This window comes from Osmerus mordax, chromosome 17 (genome assembly GCF_038355195.1).
Source record: "Osmerus mordax isolate fOsmMor3 chromosome 17, fOsmMor3.pri, whole genome shotgun sequence".
NCBI lineage: Eukaryota > Metazoa > Chordata > Actinopteri > Osmeriformes > Osmeridae > Osmerus > Osmerus mordax.
Window position 1 is genome coordinate 9,029,688 of NC_090066.1, and position 24,968 is coordinate 9,054,655.

Genomic DNA, 24,968 nt, shown 5'->3' on the forward strand with positions numbered 1-24,968 from the left:
CATGTTGTATTTTATATGTTGTATATAGGCTATAGATACACACACACACACACAGCCTATTCTGCATTGTAACCTGCAGTGATGTGGGTGTGTGTTACTGTCACCATTTTATGTCCATAGGTTTCGATTTGTGTTTATCTAAATGAGTCTGACTAAAGTATTTTACTCTGATAAGATTACCAACTATCTGACGCTGTAGTCTGCAAGAGAACAGGTGTGTCTAAAGGAAAGCACAATGTGTGCTGTCCAAGGAGATCATGGCGTTGTCGTTTTGGGCGCTTTTATTCCTGATAATTCGGTAATGCTGTGAAGTCGAGCCACCCCCTTCCTTCTGCCTTTTCTGATTGAAGCATTAGTACCACATGACCAAGGAGATCACGGAAGAGCATATGACTTAGCACTGGGTGAGGAAATAAACAATATTATAAACAATATGATACATTTTATATGGTTGATGTCACGACTGTAATTAACTGCCTCATGTTTGTTTTAATATCAGCAGCATGGATTCTTATTATTACATAGAGAGGGCCTATTGAATATGTTTTCATGTTTACTATTTATTTCAACCGTACTACAGTAGCCTATACCAGCCTATTGCTATACTGTACTCTCTACGTAGGCGAAAGCGAAAGAGATCAATTATTTTCCTTGCTAGCGTGTTAGACATACATTTTGTCAAGCGCTAAATGATGTTGATGTTCATGTAATGTTTGTGCAAAATAAAACAGACATCGAATATATGAAAATATAACATTAAGCTAGCTCTAGCTAGGTTCATGCCTAGCTTGTGTGCGTAATCAATATAGTACGTGTAATGTAAGGAAAATGACAAGAGCCACCTAACTGCGATTATTTTGTTCTGAATAACAGCGATAACGTGTCCTTACGAGCGTTTTGTACGAGCATTTTTGTTCGTACGTTGGCGAGTGGGAATTTCCCCACTGTGTGCCTTGACGTCATCCTGAAATCAGCGGTATCAAGGCAGTTTATCATTCTTAACGTCTTTAGGCTACCAAATATAAAGGTAGGCCTAGATCAAAAGCACAATTGGTGTGTTCAGTCTTTATTCAAGAATGATATTACAGTGCAAGCTCTAAGTTATCAGTGACACCTTAACTAGACTAAATAGAAGGTAGACCAAGTTTGTTTGTGTGAATTATATGTTATTCCTGTTTAAATGAAAGTGTAGGCTTAGTGTTGTGTGTGTCTAAACATTTCCCCTTCAGTTTTCGAACATTGCATTTATCCAATCCAACCTTCCATTATTGTGGACCAGTGGCAGCAGCCTAGTCCTTTTCTGCAACTAACAGTATCTTTAATCTTGCAGGATTCGCCAAAGTAAAAATGCAGAGCACTGCCAACTACCTGTGGCTCATCTCGGATCTTCTCGGGCAAGGGGCTACAGCAAATGTGTACCGTGGTAGGCACAAGGTGAGCATTATGTACACAAACACACAGAGAACGTCTGAGAGCATCTCATGACATACAGCGATAACAGTGCCGCTTTACCTCAGGAACCACAGTCGGAGAGAAACCACAGGCTCTCTTAGGTTCTCTGTTCGCACTAACAGAACACTCGTTAACAACTGTAAGCTCCGTTGCCACAACACAGCCTTTAGGTGTAATGACTTAAGGTTACCAAGCCACAGGTTACAGTACTCGCTGGGATGATTGACAGCCACATGTGGGCCCACTGGCCTCGGAGGGTCATTTGATCAGAGGCCGAGCTCTTAGCGCCATAGAAACCAAACACAGGGGGATCCCCACCATGCCGTCTCGCAGCCATATGTGGGTCACGAAGGCATGGCTGAATGTACCCAGCTAAAGGTGATGTTTTTTTTATTGTTTTATTTGACTTGAGCACATAACATTGAGGTTAGACTGTGTGTACGACCTAGATTTAAAATGTGCCTGTCATTACATTGAATCTATCCAGAACATGATAGAAGGGTGTGTGTTGAATGGTTCTAACATGACCTACCTATGGATTAGGCAAAACCCTGCTTATCATCAAGGTTTAAGATTCGACATTCAAAGCCAGCTTGCTGTTTGACTAATCCCATCCCAATACCAGGGAATTTCCAAGCCTTCTATAGACAGGATCCTAAATATTAGGATGGGTCTGGACCTGACATGATGTTTGTTTCTGAATGCCTTTTTGATTATCGAGATCGACTGGGAAATTCGGTGTCCTTTGTGTGTTTGCGAAAGCACATTTAGCCCACCCTGTCTTGCATGGCTGTCTTACAATACTTGGGATGTTCAATTTTTAGGTTTTGAGATATTCGGTTGAACTGTTTGTGGTTTTGAGATAGAGACTGTATGCGTGTACTGTGTCTGGTTTCAGAAAACAGGGGACCTTTATGCCGTCAAAGTCTTCAATAACCTCAGCTTTCTGAGGCCTCTGGACGTCCAAATGAGGGAGTTCGAGGTTCTGAAGAAACTCAACCACAAGAACATTGTCAAACTCTTTGCTGTGGAAGAGGAGGTTAGTCGGTATATATACTATTATTAGGAATTATCTTTGTGAGACTGAGAAACTACCCATTTTCTGTGTACAATATCTTTCTATCAGTCTCATCCAAAAAATCCATTGCAAAGGAAAGATGCATTTTGAAGGCTGTTAATTGTGGCATTATTTTGTTCTGGCTTTGAACAAAAGAAAACACAAAACAGAACCACATCACAGCAGGTTCCTGCAGAAGATATAGTGTTCCCCATCATGTTAATTAACGTCTGTCTATGGTCTCTCTCCCAAGTCTAACACACGTCACAAAGTCCTGGTTATGGAGTACTGTCCCTGTGGGAGCCTCTACACAGTTCTGGAGGAGTCTTCCAATGCCTACGGACTACCAGAGGACGAGTTTCTCATCGTGCTGCAGGATGTAGGTGAGGAACTCCGAAAGCCCCGAAATATCATCACTCTGCTTGCCTGTCTTCTCAAACCCTGCTTCTTACCCAGCCACACCAGATGTCTCCCATTTAGCACCGTAAAACTAGACTAGCCCAAAACGAAAAGTCTTCCCTATTTTCCGTTCAGAACGCCTCCGTCAACGCTGTGGTTGTTCTCTGTCGTCCTCGTGATGTGTGTTACAGTGGCAGGCATGAACCACCTGAGGGAGTACGGCATCGTGCACCGCGACATCAAGCCGGGGAACATCATGCGTGTGATCGGCGAGGACGGGAGGTCCGTCTACAAGCTCACAGACTTCGGAGCCGCCAGGGAGCTGGACGACGACGAGCAGTTCGTCTCTCTCTACGGGACCGAGGAGTACTTGGTGAGATACGGTTACCTTCCCCTCTTTCCCCATCTGACGTGGAATGCCCAGTATATACAAACTCCTCCGGGTTCCGCATTGGATAATCCTCTCTAAGATTCTTTCTCTTCCTCTCTTGCCTGAGAAATGTTTACAGTGTTGTAAAAAAAAAATCTCCACAGAAATACAGTTTGTTTTAATTTTGCTTGGATTAAGGGGAATAATAGTTGTAAATAAACAGCTAAACAATGTGTGTGTGTGTGTGTGTGCCAGCACCCTGACATGTACGAGCGGGCTGTGCTGAGGAAGGACCACCAGAAGAAGTACGGGGCCACAGTGGACCTGTGGAGCATCGGTGTCACCTTCTACCACGCCGCCACAGGCAGCCTCCCATTCCGACCCTACGAGGGGCCCCGCAGGAACAAGGAAGTGATGTGAGAATGGATTTCCCCACACTTCTGCACCGGTGGTTTATGCCCGTTTAGGTTTATGGCGTCACGCTAGACTAACCGGGATGACAAGTAACGATAAAGGTTGTCGGTGTGGGTGGACTGGCCAGGTCTGAAGTAAGAGGTACATGTGACCTTGTGGCGTTTTCCTTCACAGGTATAAGATCATCACAGAGAAACCTTCCGGAACCATCTCTGGCCAGCAGAAGTTCGAGAACGGCAAGATTGAGTGGAGCACTGAGATGCCTGTTTCTTGTAGCCTCTCCAAGTGCGTTACTCTATCCTTCCCCCTAAACCAGAAGAGCATGTTTAGTACACATAGCTTTCCAGAGCAATAACAATGGCACAAGCACATAATAAACCGCACCCACTCACCCTCCCTAAAAAGCCCATTTCAATAAAGAGAGCCTCGCTTTTTATTAAATGTCGTGCCACATCACACTTAGCTTGATGAAAAGGTGACGCACTCTATCCACACATGTTAATATGATGCCAACTCATGACCTTGACTTGACTCTTTGACCTTCCCAGGGGCCTGCAGAGCCTTCTGACCCCGGTGCTGGCTAACATCCTGGAGGCTGACCAGGAGAAGTGCTGGGGCTTCGACCAGTTCTTCGCCGAGACCAGCGACATCCTCCATCGCTGCGTTGTCTATTTGTTCAGCCTGCAGCAGGCCACCCTCCACCACGTCTACATCCACGAGTACAACACGTGAGTGCTAGCCACGCAAACTACAACTCCCAAGATGCACGCGTGTGCGTGTACTCGCGTCGCGGGCAGCTAGTCCAGTATCACCGTTGGATCCCACGAAACCGAAGCGGCACTGTGTTCCGACGCTGCAGTACCTCTTGTGTCCACAGGGCGACACTGTTCCAGGAGCTTCTCTCACGGAGGACCAGCATCCCCCCTCACCACCAGGAGCTGATATACGAGGGCCGCAGGCTGGTGCTGGATCCAAACCGCCAGGCCCAGACCTTCCCCCGGACCACCCGGGACAACCCCATCATGCTGATCAGCTCAGAATGTGCGGCCACGGTGGGACTCATCTTCGAAGATCGTGAGTCACAAATCGGAAGCGTGCCCGAGTCTGCCCCCGCCGCGTGTCGTAAATCGGGGCACAGAGAAAGCAGGAGGATGAGACGAGGCCCAGCTTGATTTGGATCTGGGTCCGGTTTTCTGAACGGACTCGGAGAGATAACAAGATTCTTTTGTTCAAGTGTTACCGGATACAACGTGTCTCATTCGTCTGTGAATGCATAACCCCCTTTTGGCGTTGTCTCTCCACAGCAAGCCCTCCCAAAGTCCAGCCTCGCTATGACCTGGATCTGGACGCCAGCTATGCCAAGGTAACCAGGGCAGCCCTGCTGTTCACGTGAAGGGTGGGCCAGATGGGCTTGATTCATAGAAATCTCCAAAGTACATTATCAGCAGTCCCAGACGCAATGTATGGCTCCCATTGGAACTCATTCAGTAATTATGGTTGTAGTAGTCTATTGTTTGTCGGGCTTAGATCAAACCCTTGACCCCCCACTCAATTTCATTAGAAAAATATTTATGGGCGAGGAGGCTCTCCAGAGGATGAAAGCACTGCCCCCCTCTCTCTCTCTCTCCTCTCTCCATTGTTCCTTCTGCGGTGGATGGATGGATGAATCACTCCTCTCCCTTCTGTCAGGCCCTTTGGTTGTGGGAGCGCGAGCGTGTCACGTGTGTGCGCGATGTGCACCCTTCCACAGCTGCTGTGGGAGCACGCATGTTGGTGCCCGCGTGTGTGTGTGTGTTAATAAGAGTCTGTGTGTGTCTGCACATTTGAGAGGGTTTAAGAGAGAAAGTGCAATATTAAACCAGAGTTACGTAACAAGCAAAGGCCTCCCACACGCGTGTCCATAAGTAGATGGTTCTTCGTGTTTCATAGAGAGCGGTTAATCAACGGACGAGAGCCACTTCTGCTTGAATCACGCCCCCGTAATAACTTCCCCAGATCAAATAGCTCGGAAGCCTCATGTCGTGACCCTGGTGTATTGTGAGTGTTGTGAGCATGGTCAGTGGAAGAGACCCCTAACCCTTCCGAGTTCTCTCTCCCAGACCTTCGCAGGTGACGTGGGCCACCTGTGGAAGACTTCCGAGTCCCTCTTGGTCTACCAGGAGCTGGTTCGCAAAGGAGTCCGCGGCCTAATGTGAGTCCTGCCGCCGCAAAGCGGCGCCTCGCGCTCCGTATACGTCGGACGTTGCTCGTGCGTTGGCCTGATTTGTCACGAACCGTCTCTCTCGCTCTCTTTCATCCCCTCTCTCTTTTTCTGTCTCTCTCTTTGTCTCTATGTCTCTCTCTGTCTCCTCTCCCTCAGTGAGATGATGAAGGAAGAATACAGTGAGATAGTACACAAGAAGTCTGAAGTCATTCACCTGTGCAACTACTGCAACCAGATCCTGGAACGGACGGAGCAGCTGTGAGTGCTGACTGCACACCCGCGCACACCCACTCACGTGCACACGTGCGCACCCACTCTGTGTGTAACCGTGCGTTCCTCCCACAGGTGTGAGGTCCTGATGCAGGCCACCATGCTGTCGTCAGAATACGACGAGATCTCAGACATGCGCAAGAAAGTCATGAGAGTGAGTGTGCGCACTCGGCATTTGGACCTGCGTGCTCGACGGTCAACCGCGTGTGTGTGTGTGTTTGCTCACGTGTGCGTGATGCTGTGCGCTCACGTTTGATGTGTGTGTTTACACGGCTCGATACAGATCTCTGGGTCTTTGGAACCCCTGGAGAGGACTACACAGGAGATCAAGAGCAAGTTCATGCCAGGGGGTCTGTTGACCGACACCTGGATCCAGCAAGTTGGCACCCACCCTGGGGACAGAAAGTACGTGCATGTGTGTATGACACACCCTTTTCGATTTACACACACAAACAAAATCTTGGTGGCAGTTGATATCCTTTTTCCAATGTGTCTCTTGTGCTTGGTCTGCATCAGTGTGGAGAAGATCAAAGTGCTGTTAGATGCCATCACCGCCATCTACCACCAGTTCAAGAAGGACAAGGCCGAGAGACGTGAGTAGCATCTCCAAACCGCCCTGGACGTCCACGTTCACCTCCCTCTCAAGTCCCAGTACATAACAAGCACGTCCGTTCCTGTCAAGGAGGAAAACAGAAATGTTCTCTCTCTCTCTCTCGTCTTTGTGCAGGTCTACCTTACAACGAAGAACAGATCCATAAATTTGACAAGTAAGTTCAGATTTCCATCCTACAACTCTTTGTTCTGCTGGTAAAAACATCCCTTTCAGCATTCAGAGAGCTTCTTTTGAAGGTCACAATGTCTCAGCGGCACTATAGCACTCCATCTCAGGCCACAAACGCTCTTCAAACCTTCCCGGGACATTTGCTGCTGTTCGTTTTCCCCCCCCCCCCTCAAATTTGGATTGCCCCATGAAAGGTTCTGAGCTGATGCCGTCTGTTCTTGCTGTGCAGACAGAAGCTGGTTCTCCACGCCACCCGGGCCAGGACTCTGTTCACTGAGGAGTGCGCCATGAAGTACCGCCTCTTCATCTCCAAGAGCGAAGAGTGGATGAGGTAACGGGAACACCTTCCCCGCCGGCTGTGCGCGTAGTCGGGCAGACTTTTCTCGAGTACTTTGTCCAATTCTGACGCATGACTGACAGTTGTTGACAGGATGCATGCCTGGCCGCTTCGATGAGCGCAAATCAATGTGGTGGCAAGCTCGTTTGAATATTTCGCCTATGTTTGTTTGTCGCTAACCCCTTGGGTTCTGAGCAATACACTGCCCGATTTTCCACTTCATGGAGTGGCCGATTCTCAAGATGAATCGACACATACCGTGGACAGAGATTCCTGCCTTTGCAGTGAGATGATTGTGGGTCTGCGTGTTTGTCGTGTGTTTTTGCAGAAAGGTCCATCACGTGAGGAAGCAGCTGGTCGGCCTGTCCACTCAGTTCAACAGCATTGAGAAAGACGTGTCCATGGTGATGGAGCGAGTCATCAAGGTGGGAAAGCAGGAAGTGTCCTCGGCAGAGCCAATGGGCATAGAGGGAGTGGGAGGGATGCTGTGACAGAATGAGAATAGACTTAAATAGGCTTTCATTCAATCCAGTTTATTCCATTCAAACCTCAGTTTCTCTAAAAGTCTTCGTTCTTTTGTGTTTTTGGCCCGTCTGGGTCCGGATGTGGATGTTTAGCTCCAGGAGCAGCTACCTCAGAAGGTGATGCCTCTGGCATCTGGTGGGATCAAGCCCCAGGCCTACCTCAGCCAGAGCACCCTGGTGGAGATGACCTTGGGGTGAGCACCTTACCTTTCAGCACCGTCACATCGCTCCTCCAGACACCCAGAGCCACCACCTCAGTGGTGCTGAATGTCATGGCCCCCACAGGTAAACTAACGGTAGACTCTGTGCTGCAGGATGAAGAAACTGAAAGAGGAAATGGAGGGGGTTGTGAAAGAACTGGCAGAGAACAACCACTTCCTGGAAAGGTGAACAAGTCCACTCAGCATTCCTTTAGCCAGGAAATGTTCTGTCATCGAAACATATCAGGCCAATTCCATTCAGAAACACACATGGCATTTATATTAGATGTGATTCAACTTTATTGTCATTGTGCACAGTACAAGTACTGAGTTAATTAAATGCAGTTACCATCCAACCAAAAATACTAATAGTGATAGCTTATAAACAAAATGGCTTTTCCAAATCCAACATTACCCTCTCTGTTGTTCAAAATGTTTATTATCTTTTTCTCTCTCTTTCTTTCTGTTCTTCCCCACTTTATTTCATTATTTCTACCTATAAGGTTTGGCACTTTGACACTGGATGGGGGATTGAGGAATGTTGACCGTATTTGAGACCCAAGCGATCCCTTGTCTCTATTCCACTACTCCCAACAACTTGGGAAAACATGGGACGTGAAGGTTATGCAATCGATTGCCAATTCTATACATAAATATAAATGATTGTGTATATATTTTCTTTTGTTGTAAATAGGTTCTAAGACTGTAAGAAGGGTTTAATTGTATTTTCTATGGACATCCCTCCCGCTCCAACCCCACCCATAAGCAGTTTCTGTTGATCCGGTCACAAGAGAAACATACTGTAATTCCTTTGGTCGCTTCTTCCCTCCCTTAGTTTTTCAACCATTTCTTAATGTCATTACTGCAGAGCGTTGTCATGACGCCATATTAGTTGTTAGTTTTTTTTTACTCACACAGAGATGTATTTATATCTCAGTGTGTGTGTGTGTATTTATATATATACATATATATACATATATATACATATATAAATACATATATATACATATATATATATATATAATTCACACAATTCTTATTTGTATTTTCTTACTAGATAAAAAAAAAAAACATTTATCTACAGGATACAGCACCCCAAGTGTAAATCTTAAACCTTGAGCAGTTCTATTCAGATCCATTCTACGTGTTCTCTATCGTATTTATGTGTAATGATTGAAAACCATCCTTTTTGTTGGCTTTGGAACACAACCGCCAACCCCCCCCCCTCTCCACAGTAAAATCTGTAGTATCGAAGTACTTACCCTTTTTACGCTTCAATCAGATGTGTTTACAGTGCAACATCAGTTGTTACCATGGGCCTTACACAGACAAGTCTGTGAACCATCTGTGAACAAAAAGACTCAAATGCGTCACACTTAGCATGGCATTGCCACGCTCCTCGTGAATGGCTTTTTGAAAATGTCGGTCAGAAAAAACAGGGAAGACCTTTCACGCTCTATCACAGCTATAATTGTTTGTTTTGTTGATAATCATGCAAAATGACAGGAGGTGGACTGTGTTATAAAATCTGTAGATAAACAAATATATTATCAGTCGGCTGTGTCCCGTGTCTGTTTCTCCTTCCATTTCATTCTTTTGAAAAAAAGGAAAGTAAGAAAGATCGTGAAAGCGATGTTGTGTAAGGTCGGAAATGTGCGTGGCTCGGTCAGATGCCCGGTCTTTTGTAACGTGTGACCTACCCTTTAATGCTCACACACCCGTGTATTGTCAAACATTTGTCTGTTCCGTCTGTTGTCGGTTTTAGCCTTCAGTTCCTCGTGCTACTCTCCTTGTCCCTCTGTTGTCGTTCCCCTGCACTCTCCTCAGCCCTCTCTCTCTCGGCCACCACCACCTCTCTCCACAGTTGTTAGTCTCCCATGGTAACCAGGCGGTTACCATGGCAATGTGCTGCAACAGCCTCCCCTTCAGACTCCTACTGGTAATTGCGAATAGGCATTAGAATCCAAGTGAATGGAAGCTGTGTTGGTCTATTGTGGTAACACCAAGTATCACAGGTGTGCCTCGGGCCGTTCTGAGCTAGAGAGAGGGAGGTTGTGTTCAAGGAAAATGAAATATCTTTTCATGACTGCTCCGTTTTGAAGGAGGTATGACATGTGAAGTGCTGCTACATTTGATCATCACAACTTCGAACAGTGAATGATTATCATGACCTCACTAAACCCCCAGCCTAGCCGTCCTCTAATAAACAGGTTTCCCAGCAAACAACACAGCATGGCCGTGTGTTAGCAGAGGACTGACTCTGGACCGCAATACCCTGCTTGGCCATCAGAGGGCGAGTTGCATCCTTACGAGGAGCCATCTCTTGTTATTGGTCATAAGGTCCAATATGTTCCAAGTTCTTTGTGCCTGACGTAAATGTTCTCTCTGAGTGATAGTTGGGATTCTCACAGATCTCAGCATGCAAACCTGGTGTTCTTGTTAAGGACAGCTCAAGGGAGGACGTGGCCGTTTCAGCCACTGAACTGTGTCTGACAGTACCCAAGGGTACAGGAACACCCTACCTCATGAAATGCATGTAAATACAAGTTCTGGAACGTTTCCTGGTGAAAGAGGTTTTGCAGGGATGTACTATTCTACATCTGCTTGTAAGATGTTTTAACAATGGACGCACTCATGAGGAAATGAGAAAGTGACCTTAAGACAGGCTACTGATCACACAGTAAACATTTGTGTTGTGATGGATGAGTCTCACTCACACAATCTTTGGGTGACTCAGATTTAGAACGCAGCAGCCCGCCTGGTCTTCAAACTACCCGCAAGCTCCCATGTTACCCCGCTCCTGATCTCCCTCCACTGGCTTCCTATCACGGCCCGTATCAGATTCAAGACCCTGGTACTGACCTTCCGAGCAGTGAACGGGACTGCACCTGACTACATCCATGCTCTCGTCCAGCCGTACACCCCCACCCGCCACCTACGGTCTTCTTCTGACAACCGTCTGGTGGAGAGAGCCGCTCTCAACCCAAGCTGTTCTCCGGTCTGGCCCTACAGGCTCTTCTGGTTCTACCCATTGGCACTTATTTGCTTTTCACAATATGTGCTTCATGTTTTGGCTACCCGCAATGTTTTTGGGGGCTATCTCGTTGTTTATGACCATTGACCTATATGCACTTCTTGTAAAGCTCTTTCTTGTAATTCACTTTGGATAAAAGTGTCTGCTAAATGAATAAATGTAAATGAAATATATCTGATACTTGGTTGGGGCTAAATATGAAAGCATTGCAAGGTTCTCATAAAATAAAACATACAGTCCCTAATGTAACATACAAGTTATATCTTTAAAACCTAATAAATACATTTTAAAAGTGGTCCTCAGTGGTATGACATCTTAAACGAGTGATTTCTTGGGAGCATCATTTTTTAAAGATTAACGTGAGTCAATTAACGCAATGATTTATAATCTGAATTAAATATGAGAACTTGCTCACTCAAAAAGTTTGTTTTCTGTTCTGTTTTTTTATTTTATGTATGGTAAACGTACAATTCGACTCTACTGTTATAACAATGAACCTATGTCTCTGCCAAACATTTTGTAACGTGATCGACCGCATTTTCTTGGATATGAACTGGTCTTCTGAAGCGCAAGACACCACAGAGAGCAACAGAAACGGATTCTTCTTATGACTCCCGTCCAAGCACATGGTCCTCACGCCATGGCAATGAAGAAGAAAATGAAATTAATTATTTCACCCCCTCCCTTTCATCTGCAGCGACATCTTGTTTCGGTACAGGCAGCAGCTCGTATCCAAGGATAAAAGGAGCGGGTCTGATTTTGCAGTAGCCTAGAGAAAGAAAACATGTCTTGAAGCACCACGACTACGGCCACATCAGTGAAACATGTATATTTGTCGGAATGCGTATGAAATATGGTCATAGCTAAAATGGGATCGCTATTGCCATGAGGACCAGGTACGTGCCTTACATTATTCTACATGAAGCAGGTGTGAGGACAATTTTTTGCAACCCTCATTCATTATTCCACTACTGTTACGTTTTAAGCAATAATGTTTAGTGTAGCCTATATGCATAAAAACTAATTTCCCAGACCATTAGATAATTCAGTTTTTGCGCTATTGCCAGTTGACTGTGCCAGTGTCATAATGGTCTTTACTACATCCCAAAAATTTTCATTAAGGAACATCCATGAGATTTGACTGTCTGGCACCTGTAATACAAGTCAAACTGATGCTGTGCTTTGATCTTCAATGGCGTATCTGTCGTCAAGTATTTGATACTATTGATTTGCATAAAATGCTTATTATGACAAACATCACATAGGTTAAATATCATGTCAATGCATGGTTCCAAATGAATTGATATGTGTTACTTTATGCTGTACATCAACAACATGAACACACTGTATAGGTGCAACCAACCTTCTCTAAAATAGTTTTCCTGTATGAATAAATATATTTGATTTATGTGTCTTTTGACTGCAGTGTTTCTTTAAGGATAAAGTTACCTGGATTTATCCTATATGTCTGACTGTCAGCGCCAGTGCTATAATTCAGGCTAAGGACACATCATCCCCGCCATCCAAAATTTAAATCACTCACAGGACTCCCGGAAAGGGCTCTGTTGTTGATGTTTGGCTTTCACAGTGCTGTGTTGTCATGGCTAGCCCACAGTATCAGTCATTGCACCTGGTTTTTTAGTGCTTCTTAGTCATCTGCTGATGGTTAACGCCAGAACGGGTTGCTAAGAGAACACAGAGGCAAAGCCACCAGTGTACACAAGAGGTTAGAGATAAGTGTGAAACCTCTGCTGTTCTGAGCCTACCTAGAGATTCCTAATAACTGTCCCTGAAGAAATAAGGTCCCTAGACACTAGCTTATTGCTTTTGTGTGTCTGTATGTGCATGCGCTTGATTAATTTACTTTGCTTCCACAGCAGTGTCATTTCCTACTTCATTTTCGAACATGTGCTGGATGATCGACATCACAATGTAAAAATGTATCTGAAGAAATGTCTGCTAGAGACTCTGAATTTATCTCATTCATTTAAGACAGGGTGTCTCATTAAGTTAGAAATCGTATTTGTAGGCCCTATATAGGTTTTGGATCTCAGGACTCTGTTCATATACAATTCTTATGTTGTCCTGCTTATTCAAAAGGTTGTCTTAGCTAGTGTACTGGTATATAATAAGATACATTGTAAACAGAGAACTTACATTTACATTACATTTATTCATTTAGCAGACGCTCTTGTCCAGAGCAACTTACAGTAAGTACAGGGACATTCTCCCCGAGGCAAGTAGGGTGAAGTTCCTTGCCCAAGGACACAACTTGATTTTGCACGGCCAGGACTCGAACCAACAACCTTCTGATCAATAGCCCGACGATGACATTTCAATTTCAATACTAGAGAGGGTACAATTTCTGGGGAAATTGTAGGGTGTGCTTGCTTGCGTCGGTTGCACAGGGGTCTGTATATTTTATATAAAAATGCATCGGGCCTACTTATTATTTATAAAGATTACATAGATTTAAAAGCATCTTTTTTTTACTGCTCATTTACAACTCAAAATATGAGTGAAGTGTAGAATGAAATATGATGTCTTCTCATTTCCCCTGCAAGAGGCAGCTGACAGGCTGAATCAAAACGAATACATTTGGCAGACCGGTGTACAAATGGACCTAATCTCTATGACTTAAACGTCCTTTTAAGTTGTCCCTTCTCGTGATATTTTCAGGCATTTAGACTACTCATATTGCATTCATTCATTAATAAAGAACCCCCTTTTAAGATTATTCTACGACTTTACCGGCAGAAGATAGAATCGCGATTCAAACAGTACCATCTGCTAACTGAAAATATGCCCCCAAAAACGTAAATAAGCTTGACATTTATTTAGTGGAAAATAGCTCATTCATAAAAAGCTCACTGGTAGCGATCATTGTCAGTAACAACTCAAAATGCGATATAGCCCTGTGTGGAGAAGCTGCCCCGGTAAATTCTACTACTACAGTACAGTACTAGACTACTGCTGTGTTCGTCTTGATAGCGATTGCGTTGGTTGAATTCGATTAAACGTTCCGTTGTACGGTTTAGGCTGAAATTAATTATTTTCATGAACAGATTGACAAAGTTTAGGCTGTGGCAATGAAGTTCAGGTTAGTAGTCAGATAGTTTCCCTACTGAAAGACTTTTGAGTAAGGGGAGTGCCGAACATGTTCTGTTGCCGTTTGACTTAAACAGCTGAGGAGTTGTTGTTAGCTACTCACACTAGTGTCTCGGGTACAGTAGGCTACAGCGTTGCAGTGAGCTACACTGGTTTGAAACCACAGGTAATGGTAATTTCACCAACAAATCGTTTACTAATGTCAGAATAAATCCTACAACGAAAATGTATATGTGAGGAATGTTTATTTTAACGATTGAAAACAGATACATCATAGACCACTGTAGTATGTGTTGCCCGGGCAACACAGGCTAATGTCATGATGCTAATATGTCAGTGAAATAGTAGACTACTGTTTCCGAAAGTAGATGTACTTCCTTAATAATATCAGCTTATATTGTACATTACACATCACAATTGTGTGTCATATCACAAAGTAAAATGAGTAAATATTTATCACCCTGGCCTCTTTGCTTGTGGCGTTTCTGCAGCTGCCTTGCAGTAAAGCTATAGTTAGCCTAGCTATCCCCCAAGTTAACAGATGCGAAACGAATGTTCTGCCAAAGGTAGTCACGCGTGTTTTCGTGACATTATTGCAGACCGGTGTAAAAATTGACCTAATCTCTATGATTTAAACGTCATTTTAAGTTTTTCTCTTCTCATGATATTTTCAGGCATTTAGCCTACTCATATTGCATTCATTCATGAATAAACAACCCCTTTGAAGATTATTCTACGACGTTACCCGGCAGTAGAAGATGGAATCGCAATTCAAACGGTACCATCTGCTAACTGAAAATATGCCCCCCAAAACGTAAATAAGCTTGACATTTATTTAGTGGAAAATTGCTCATTCATAAAAAGCTCACTGGTAGCGATCATTGTCAGTAACAACGCTAAATGCGATATAGCCCTGTGTTGAGAAGCTGCCCCGGTAAATTGTACTACTACGGTACAGTACTAGACTACTGCTGTGTTCGTCTTGGTAGCGATTGCGTTGGTTGAATTGGATTTAACGTTCCGTTGTACGTTTTAGGCTGAAATTAATTATTTTCATGAACAGATTGACAACGTTTAGGCTGTGGCAATGAAGTTCAGGTTAGTAGTTAGATAGACTTTTGATTTAAGTAAGGGGAGTGCCGAACATTTTCTGTCTCCGTTTGACTTCCTAAACAGCTGTGTACTGTAGCTAGATGTTTTTGTAGTGTGTCTCGCGTAAGCTACAGCGTTGCAGTGAGCTACACTGGTTTGAAACCACAGGTAATGGTAATTTCACCAACAAATCGTTTTCTAATGTCAGAATAAATCCTACAACGAAAATGTATATGTGAGGAATGTTTATTTTAACGATTGAAAACAGATAACGCTACATCATAGACCACTGTAGTATGTGTTGCCCGGGAAACACAGGCTAATGTCATGATGCTAATACTTCAGTGAAATAGTAGACTACTGTTTCCGAAAGTAGATGTACTTCCTTAATAATATCAGCTTATATTGTACATTACACATCACAATTGTGTGTCATATCACAAAGTAAAATGAGTAAATAGTTATCACCCTGGCCTCTTTTCTTGTGGCGTTTCTGCAGCTGCCTTGAAGTAAAGCTATAGTTAGCCTAGCTATCCCCCAAGTTAACAGATGTGAAATGAATGTTCTGGCAAAGGTAGTCACGCGTGTTTTCGTGACGTTAGTGACGCAGTGACGTTAGTAACGTCAGTGACTGTGGCTAGCAAATTAGCCACCGTTAGCTTCACTTTTCGCCACAAAAACTTAACTTACGCTTAAACCATGCAACGGAACGTAAATTCCAATAGAAGCAACTCAATCGCTACCAAGACGAAACTTTTGACACCTACGTTGTCTATGTAGGCCAAGTATTTACTGAGTTTTAGGGGGGCAAAAAATAAATAAAATAAAAATAATAATATATATGTGAGAGAACAAAGGTTGAGCTCTCGCCGAAGGCTTGAGCACACCCAATAATGTATCATTCCAGTCTTAAATACCCCATTGTTAAGAAAAGGCCAGATGAAGATCAACCTAGAATGAGATCAGAATGTCTTTACAGGTTCACTTATTTGTGCCCTCCATATGATATCAGTAATTAGGTAGATTTCGTTTGTCTTGGAAAAGAACAACAAGCTAAATGTCTTAATCACTGTAGATTTTTTGGGGGGGGTTTTGCATTTGTGAATCTGTGCTGCTGGAAGTCACTAATAAAGACTTCAAGTGTAGTTTTGATCACTTTTCATGTCAGAGCACAGTGCGAGAGAATATGGATGGTGATGTTTTCCGGAGAAGTGATTTCTGGAGTGTGACTTCATTAGACGCTCTTGTGTTCTTTTGTTGTTGCATAATCGCCACACTGCTGATATGGAAGTGCACCCTCGTCAACAGAGACAGGAATCTTAATAGGCTGACAATCTGTTGCTTACCAGCGCAACGTGCTCCTGGTATCTATCTAGAATAATGTGGAACCATCTGCCTCTCTGATTTGTTTTCGTGACCCTTATCTCGAAGCCTAATCAGGCGAACTAAATGGGAAACTATTCTAAATAGCCTATCTTGCCTCTTCACTTTATCCCCAGGTTGTTTTTGAATAATTATACCCCTGAGACCAATTATTATGAGACTCATCCTTGAACCCAATGAATGTTTACAGGAACAGCCTGCGAAGAGTCACGTTGTGTAACCTTTACAAAAGGTGATATTTCAAAATGTGCATTTTGAGTCGAGGTCAGAAGTGTAGGCTACTTTAGCGTCCTGTTCTTTTCTTGATTTATTAAAGACCACTGTTGTGACTCAAAGACACAGTTGCTTCAACTTGCCGCTATAGAAACCAGAGGACATGCTGCCGCTGGGTATCCTTTTAGAGCTGAGATGTTTTGATGATTAATCACAAACTCTGATATTCTTTGAATGTTGACCATGACAAAGTATATAGCTGGATGTAGAGATGAGAATTCAGGCAAACCTGTAGATCTTAACAGTAGATTCGATTAGATAGAACTTAATTGATCCCTGAAGGGAAATTCAGAGCATTGGCCAGTAAATGGAGGGGGGTGGAGAGGTTGTCATGGATAACTCATTGCACAAATATTACAAGCAGTTAATGTTGTGCGTGGTCGATATATTGATGTGAGCTGTTGTGGTATCCTGTTTTCATGTCCCTTTCCCATTCCTAATTGCCTGGGATTTGTTTGTTTCCACAGCTCCCCCTTGTGGCAGTAGCCATGGTGTACGCCCAGTCGACTGAAAGCGCCATGCCCTCTTTCAGCTCCCCCACCTTCAGTTCCCAAATGTCCTTCAACTACTCTGACAGGGAGAACTCCACCTTTCTCGCCGACTCAGCCACACCTCTCTTTTGCAACCGAGAAGGCTTATCAGAGTCCAACAGCACCCTGGTTTCCTACGAGCTGACCTCCGCTGAGGTGGCCATCTTGGGGCTGGTGTTTGGGGCTCTCTGGCTGGTCTCCATCCTCGGCAACGCCCTGGTCTGCCTGGTCATCCACCGCAGCCGGAGGACTCAATCCACCACCAACTACTTTGTGGTGTCCATGGCTTGTGCTGACCTCCTGCTGAGCCTGGGCTGTGCCCCGTTCGTCCTCCTCCAGGTCACCTCCGGAAGGTGGCCGCTGAGCGCGGCCGCCTGCAAGGCTGTGAGATACCTCCAGCACCTGTGTCCGGGGGTGCAGGTGTACGTCTTGCTCTCCATCTGCGTGGATCGCTTCTACACCATCGTCTACCCGCTCAGCTTCAAGGTCTCCAGGGAGAAGGCCAAGAGGATGATACTGGCCTCCTGGATCTTCGACGTCGCCTTCATCTCGCCCTGCCTCTTCTTTTACGGTTCCACGATGGCGGACGGCAGCGGCGGCCACTGCGACTTCTTCCTGCCCAACAGCTGGGACGGGATCGCGTACGCCGCCGCTCACCTGCTCTTCGGCTTCCTGGTCCCGGCGCTGCTCATCGTGTCGTTCTACCAGCGGGTGATCCGCTACATCTGGAGGATCAGCGCCGATGGACACACGGTGAGGAGGACGATGAACATCGTCCCAAGGACTAAAGTCAAGACAATCAAGATGTTCCTCATGCTCAACTGTGTCTTCCTGCTGACCTGGACACCGTTTTACGTAGCCCAGCTGTGGCACCCCCGAGAAGCCGACAGCCCCAGCAGACAGGGTGCGCTGTTCTTCACAGCCATTGCCTTGATTTCCTTCAGCTCCACTGCCTCCAAACCAACCCTGTACTCTGTTTATAACGCGAACTTCAGACGCGGCATGAGGGAGACCTTCTGCATGTCGTCAATGAAGTGTTACCGCAGTAACGCATACACAATCACTGCTAGCTCACGGATGGCCAAAAAGAACTATGTTGGGGTGGTGGACATCCCGGTACCGGCTAAGACAATCACCAAAGACTCGGTTTATGACACCTTTGACCGCGAGGCAAAAGAGAAGAAACTCGCCTGGCCAATCAGTGCCAATCCACCTAATACTTTTGTGTGAAGTAGCCATCTTTTGAAACTGAACATTTCAGACAGTACAATAGCACAACTAAGTTCAATGTATTGGGTGCTAATGAAATTCAAGCTGCATATATGTAGCTAACTGTGAGTTAGCTACACCAGTAGACAAACATACAGCATGTTCAGAGCATTATGTTGAGATACCAGCTGAATCTTTCTTGCGATGGCATTTGTCTGATCGTACAATATTAGATGTGAACATATTTTCTCAGGTAGAGCAGTCTACACAGCCCCATCGCATTTCCCATATGTTCCATCTCTTTCTGGTGTAATGACTTGGATGAAATTCATTTGGAAGCTTTGTGTAATAATCTCAGTTCCTACACTTTGTATGTCTTCATAATTGGCCTTCTGCTCTGTTGAACTATGTTATTCAGAGGAAGAGGAATTTAAAACCCTACAGGTTTGGACCATAACGCTTTTAACCTGAAGACTCTTTGTCTACGCTGGCTTAGGATGTGATGGTTGTGTGCCAGTTTTCACTGTTGTCATTCTATCCAGTAGCTGCTTCTGTTTAGCTGACCGGCATTGTGTAGTGTTTCTCTTGTTTGTGTCTCATCTCTGTTTACTGTTAACTACTGTGACTTAATGACCCATGCTTACACTGAGATGTAAAATAATAAAACATTGTGTATGTGCATCACATTTGACACTGCTAGTGTTTATAGTTTTGGATGGAGACCTGAAAATGCTCTGGTAAATGTGGCTGTTCTGTGTTTCAAGATCAGGACGTTGTTGCTCAGTCCCACAGTGAATACAGAACCTTCAAACCCACGTCTCTTCAGGATGTTTCCTGTGTTTTTGTTCCTTGATGTGACATCACCAGTGTAATGACTCTGCACCATGTTGTTTTTTAAGAGTTTATTTGAGTTCTTATCAAGTGAAGACTGATGATGGAAAAAAAGGAAAATGGAATGGAAAACAGATATCTCTGGCTACAGTTATAAACTACAAGCTATCACACATGATCAAAACTCAATATTTAAAGATTGTTGGAACGCTACAAATGGCAAGGACTTAGTTCAAATAAACACATAATCATGAGTTTTGCTGTTTGGTATGATGTAACATACAGCAATGCGATTGAAATCTTTGAATTACTTTTGAGAAAGATCTGTGCATTTTAAGAAATATGAACAAATAATACATGTTATGTTTTATTCTGCTTTATGTCAACATCAGTACATTCCTTCTCATTCCAGGACCAAAGGAGACATTCATGCACAACATAATCTTACTCATCGTGGCGTCAATATGCAAGATAAAGGCCTTCTTGACAGTTCCTGGTCCTGGCACATTAGATTCAAAAGATGCAGCACTACTCAACATAAATAACATACCAGCAAAAATCTGCTCCGTTACTCTTCACGTTGTGGATAAGGAAAGCATAGGAAAACAATATTGTTGTGGAAAGTACATTCCTAGACCAAAGCATACCAATTCTTCCCCTAGCCAATGAATGAAAACACAGTAGTGAATAGTGGACATCGAAGGATGAATACCTCATCATGCTATCATATTGATGATTAACGGGCACACGCAAAAAGAGGCACCTTAATTTTTTCAAATATACACTGATATAATTGTGAGTAGCTTATCAATGTAGCAGGACTATGATGATGGGATGTGAGTAGATACTGTAGGTTAAGTATGAAATCCATAGTCAAATGTACTGACTTGACCATGCCCCCAAAGCCTCATTATTTCTACAAGAACACCGTCAGAACTCCATCATCTCACTTTAGGTAGAAGCGATTCCATTTTTATAAAACCAACAAATAAAAAATATCGTTGCCACACCAATATTAGGCATAGACAATACAGTACATTCAAGGACATACTACAAAAACCTGCAAAGTGTTCTCTGTTATCCAATACAAAATATAAATAAAAAAATAAATCCAACATGTATCCAATCAACATGTCAACATTACTTTATCATCTCCAAATATATGTTTGCATTCGTATTATGCCATGAGGCTAGATTATCGTATCTTTTGGCAAACTTGATTAGCAAAATAAGCCAAATATTGCCAAAACTAAGTAGAAGCCTGTATCATGTGATTTAAAATGGTATGCTTTCCTGGACAGTTAGTCATAAATCATAATTAAACAACAACAGATACAAATAGACACTTTGCAAGAATGATAGATGGAGGTTGAGAGACTTCAGAGTGGAGTTGGCCTAATCCAATTCAAACACTTTCAACCCGTAACAAGATCGACTAAGAAACTAGTTGCGCAAATAAATATATCCAGACACGGACGTGCGCAAATATTTTGAGAGGAAGTAGGGAGAAATGGCTAACACTGGCCTGAATTCCAAATTAATTCACATGCATGATACATAGCCTGATTTTTTTGTTTCTCTTCGGTTCAGAACTGTTCCCCTCCCACTCCTGATCTTGTAGTGGAGCACAAATGAATCAAATTAGTATTAAGCCTGTATTGTTGCTTATTCACTCATCTGGTCAGAACCTCAACCATTCATTAGAGTCAAATGTGAATTTGTATCACATTTGAGTATAGCCTCTATAGCCAACAGAGATATACATACACCGTATATAACCCTGTCATACCCTTTTGACTGCCTTTACTAACATAATGTCTGGTCTTATTGTAGTTTTGAAAATGACTGCACTAGAATTACCTTAACTAATTAGCACGGACTGAAACCGGTGGACACAAATATACATTTCTCATTTTCCTTCATTCTCCAGTCCAAAGTTCTTAACCTCCATCATAGAGGAGGCCTCTCTTTCTGATGGAGTAGCCTGATGTCACACCAGCAGATTAACTGCTGTTCTTTCCATTCTTGCTTGTCTTGTTGCTCGTGCTCTGGGGCATTTTCTGATCATCCCCGGTGAGAAGGGCTTTGATTTCAGAAGGGATTTTTCCTTGATCCATGGCAGAGCACCACTGTTTGTACTGTTGGAGCAGGGGGGAAAGACAATGATGGACATGACAAATGGACACAGTGCACAAAAGACATGGGGGTCATATGTAGCTAAGTAGAAGAACAATCAATTACCATCTCCAACTCCTCGCGCAAGGCACAGATTGCTCTCTCCTTGCTGGACACCAGCTCCTCCAGGTATTGATACCTTAACTTCTTTCTTGCACGACACTCCCTTGCACTCTGTCTACTGCGTTCCAGTTTTGCCTTCAAATCAATTTTAGCAGGTTTGCGGCCACGCTTTCCAGGTTTTTTAACTTTGCCCCCAACCATCTGTATAGGAATAGAATAGTGGTTTAGACTTTTCTAGTGTCTCACAAAATACACCTTGCAAACTACTGGCGATTAGTAAAAATATCCACATTTTAGCCAGACATGTAATATAACGCTGGATAAAGATACGTATTCAAAAACAAAACAGGTAACGTTGGCTATTACTGCTTTTTGCAAGTGTTGAATCGCTTACCTTACTGTCATCCATTTTGGTCAACGCACTACTATTAGCAATCGTTGAAGGCTAGTGACGCTAGCTGAATAATTCCAAACAACTCTTAGAAATCAGAAGTTTGGTATGCGTTCTATTCAAACAATTGCAGTATTTCTGTGGCGAAAACGTTACCCTTTCTCACTTTTTAAATCGCGTTTCACTTAGCTAGATAACATTTAGCGCCTTTCTCAAATGTTGACAATTTTTCACACTTCCTGTTATGGTTGTCTTTGTTGAGAAGGACTCTGGGAAATTGTGTTCGCATTTGCCTTAAGAAGCAATATTTAGATAATCAAAACTACAATTCCCAGACACCAACACATATCGTCAAAGTAGCTGATTTCTCATTAAAGAGACAGTACGCATAACATTGATGACTTCAAAACATGACGTGCATCCCAATACCCTTACTCCCATACAATTTAGTATGCCAGAAAAATGTTTAGTATGTAATATTTTTCTACTGGTACATGTTGGACCCAGTATTGAAATGCAATATGACAAAAATACCAGGATGTCATTCCAAATCCGCTCACATTTTGCAGTATTCAAACCGGGATGCTTTTCTGGCTATCTATGAACTTTGACAGACGTATGAGTAAGAGGGTTACATGTCAAGGTGCAATGTCATGACGAAGTAGTAGGCCTATGTCCCAAGTGTATGCATACTGCATGCAACAGTATGTACTTTATATGGGCAGCTGCAGTAAGTAAAAATAAAAAGTATGTAATTTGGACCGCAGGTATTGTCTACAGTGGAGAACAAAAGCGTCCATCACAGTCTGTCCTCATTTCTTGGTAAGACACTTCACTTGAGCAAAAAGTTGCTCATTGCTATGAAGGTTCCTATTACAAAAATGGATGTTCAAGGAAACATGACCTGCATAATAACGGTGGTATTTCGAGCAACGTGTGATAATAAGAGCAAAAATGTATAAACCCTACTTCTTAATTGTGACAATAAATACTGGCAGCTGAAGGCCACAGCAGGGATTGAGGGGGTCGAGCCAGTTCAGGTCCTTAGGAAGCCAAACATCTGGCACACAAACAAGAGCCCAGTATTGTTCTGAGCACATCAGGAGAACCAGAGGTGGGGAAGTCGTGGGCAGGTCATCATGTGACATTCATGAAATATCTCAACCCCTGATGAGAACCAGGGTGACCCTGGCTCCCACGGCAACCCTGGCTCCCACGGCGACCCTGTCCTGGTAATGTCACAAACCCAAGCTTTGCATTGGGGTTGTCCTTACATATTTGAACCTATGAGCTCCAAATCCAACAAATCACATTGATGAAAATGTGAGAAATGATTTTTATTCAATTTCTGTGTTGCCCTTGTAAATTGCCACAACTTGACATTGTTTATTATGTATGTTAATGAAAAGGTCCCTTATAATTAATAATAATGATATAAAGTATATTTAAAAATAATATTATACCTGAATGCAATTACTGGGAAGCAGATCCTGTGTAATTCCCATCAGCTAAACTGACTGTGTTTCTAGATAAAGCCACTATACTGATTATGAATGTCCTCCATCCCAACAACTCCCACAAGTAAGAGGGATTCTTTCCTTTTATCTAGTTTCAATAGTCTGGGTTAACCATGCATGTTAATTGCTCCAGTATGAAAAACCACTCGGTCTTTGCCTGCTCTGGTCTTATTCATTGTTTCTCCAATAGCGTCGCATCACTTTAGATTAAATGTTGTACTGCATGCTCCAGGGCTGGAAGAGAGCATGTTTTGTCTCATATAAACGCATCCTCATAAACTTATCAGTCTGTCTCTGTGATTATTTCCGTCAATGATGATACTGAATCCTTGCCCAGGGTGAATCACAAGTAATTGCAATCAGACCCTCGGAGTAGGCAGACAAAAGATAATGCAATCAAGGTTTAACAAACTGGTGTGCTGGGAGTGTTTATACTAACAATGAGAGGGGGGCCTTAACGCATGAATCATGGGGAAGTTTGCATGTAAGAATGTGATTGAGTTTTGAGTTTATTCAATTCTGTTTGTTAAAAGCCTTTAACAAGAGTTTATCCTGAAGAATGACTTGCTCAATCTACTGCATATTTACAAACACACTGGTTATCCTGTTTATGCTTTTTTGTATCTCAATCCATTTCTTATTCAACTGCTTACTATTCTGTTTTAGTAAATACTATATACCTCCAACTGAGAGGCCTGGAAAAGATGTGGAAATCCATCCGGACATTAAAACTCCAGATGTTGTTTTTGAAGCAGGGGCAACTCAATACCAGGATATGGCTAAATGTACTCCCCCTTTGTATACTGTATGCACCCATATATTTCCTAGGGAAGAATTAGCTTTGTTCGCCAAGTCAGAGAACAACTTGTATTTGAAAAACCTGAATATAATCAAGATAACTTTAAGGCATAAGAGCAGGAAACTAACGTGTGAATTGATTTCAGGCCTTTTCACCACGTACAATACATCCAAGAAAAACACTGCTACAAAATGCAGTTCTGACTGAGCAAGAAAGAGAAAGAACGAGAGAAGGAGCTCAGCTAGGAAACGTATGGCATGAAGGGTTAACAACTTGGACACTTTCCAAGAAAGTAAGTCACTGTGAGTTAGCAGGTCATTTGAATACTGCCCGAGTGTACTTTGGTAGGCCCCGCCTACTTATCCAAGCGTTCTATACAAAGTTATAAATTACATAAGAACTGCATTTACGTATTAGTAGATACGGGCAGGATACATGTTTCAGTAATAATTTAATACTAATTCATAAAATATGAAGTGAGATCATGGTTATATAGATGCTTTTGTTTCTTTAAGGCTCCCCGTTCATTCGAAGTTGGGCTGGTTTCATATGACGC

At 43.3% G+C, this 24,968-nt stretch overlaps 3 protein-coding genes across 4 annotated transcripts; 2 read left to right on the top strand and 1 right to left on the bottom strand.

The window, feature by feature from the left end:
* The first annotated feature begins 358 nt into the window (after positions 1 to 358).
* On the top strand, positions 359 to 9,562 carry tbk1 (TANK-binding kinase 1). 2 transcript variants are annotated; one of them, XM_067254295.1, is made up of 21 exons: positions 359 to 404; positions 1,331 to 1,434; positions 2,351 to 2,491; positions 2,763 to 2,892; positions 3,100 to 3,281; positions 3,534 to 3,694; positions 3,867 to 3,977; positions 4,241 to 4,420; positions 4,570 to 4,766; positions 4,997 to 5,055; positions 5,792 to 5,883; positions 6,052 to 6,153; positions 6,241 to 6,319; positions 6,449 to 6,570; positions 6,682 to 6,758; positions 6,893 to 6,932; positions 7,176 to 7,277; positions 7,612 to 7,708; positions 7,901 to 8,001; positions 8,122 to 8,193; positions 8,511 to 9,562. In XM_067254295.1, exons 2-21 carry the CDS (start codon positions 1,348 to 1,350, stop codon positions 8,560 to 8,562), a joined length of 2,184 nt encoding a protein of 727 aa, XP_067110396.1. In that variant the 5' UTR covers positions 359 to 404; positions 1,331 to 1,347; the 3' UTR covers positions 8,563 to 9,562. The 2 variants fall into 2 exon arrangements, with proteins under 2 accessions (XP_067110396.1, XP_067110397.1); XM_067254296.1 differs by lacking the exon at positions 359 to 404 and adding an exon at positions 874 to 1,027.
* Positions 9,563 to 17,385: 7,823 nt separating this feature from the next.
* On the top strand, positions 17,386 to 18,657 carry gpr19 (G protein-coupled receptor 19). The gene has a single exon (XM_067254910.1). It carries the CDS (start codon positions 17,386 to 17,388, stop codon positions 18,655 to 18,657), a length of 1,272 nt encoding a protein of 423 aa, XP_067111011.1.
* Positions 18,658 to 19,523: 866 nt separating this feature from the next.
* On the bottom strand, positions 19,524 to 22,336 carry crebl2 (cAMP responsive element binding protein-like 2). Its single transcript, XM_067254440.1, has 3 exons — positions 22,100 to 22,336; positions 21,709 to 21,906; positions 19,524 to 21,605 (listed from the first exon to the last, which is right to left on the bottom strand). Exons 1-3 carry the CDS (start codon positions 22,112 to 22,114, stop codon positions 21,471 to 21,473), a joined length of 348 nt encoding a protein of 115 aa, XP_067110541.1. The 5' UTR covers positions 22,115 to 22,336; the 3' UTR covers positions 19,524 to 21,470.
* Positions 22,337 to 24,968: the final 2,632 nt, after the last annotated feature.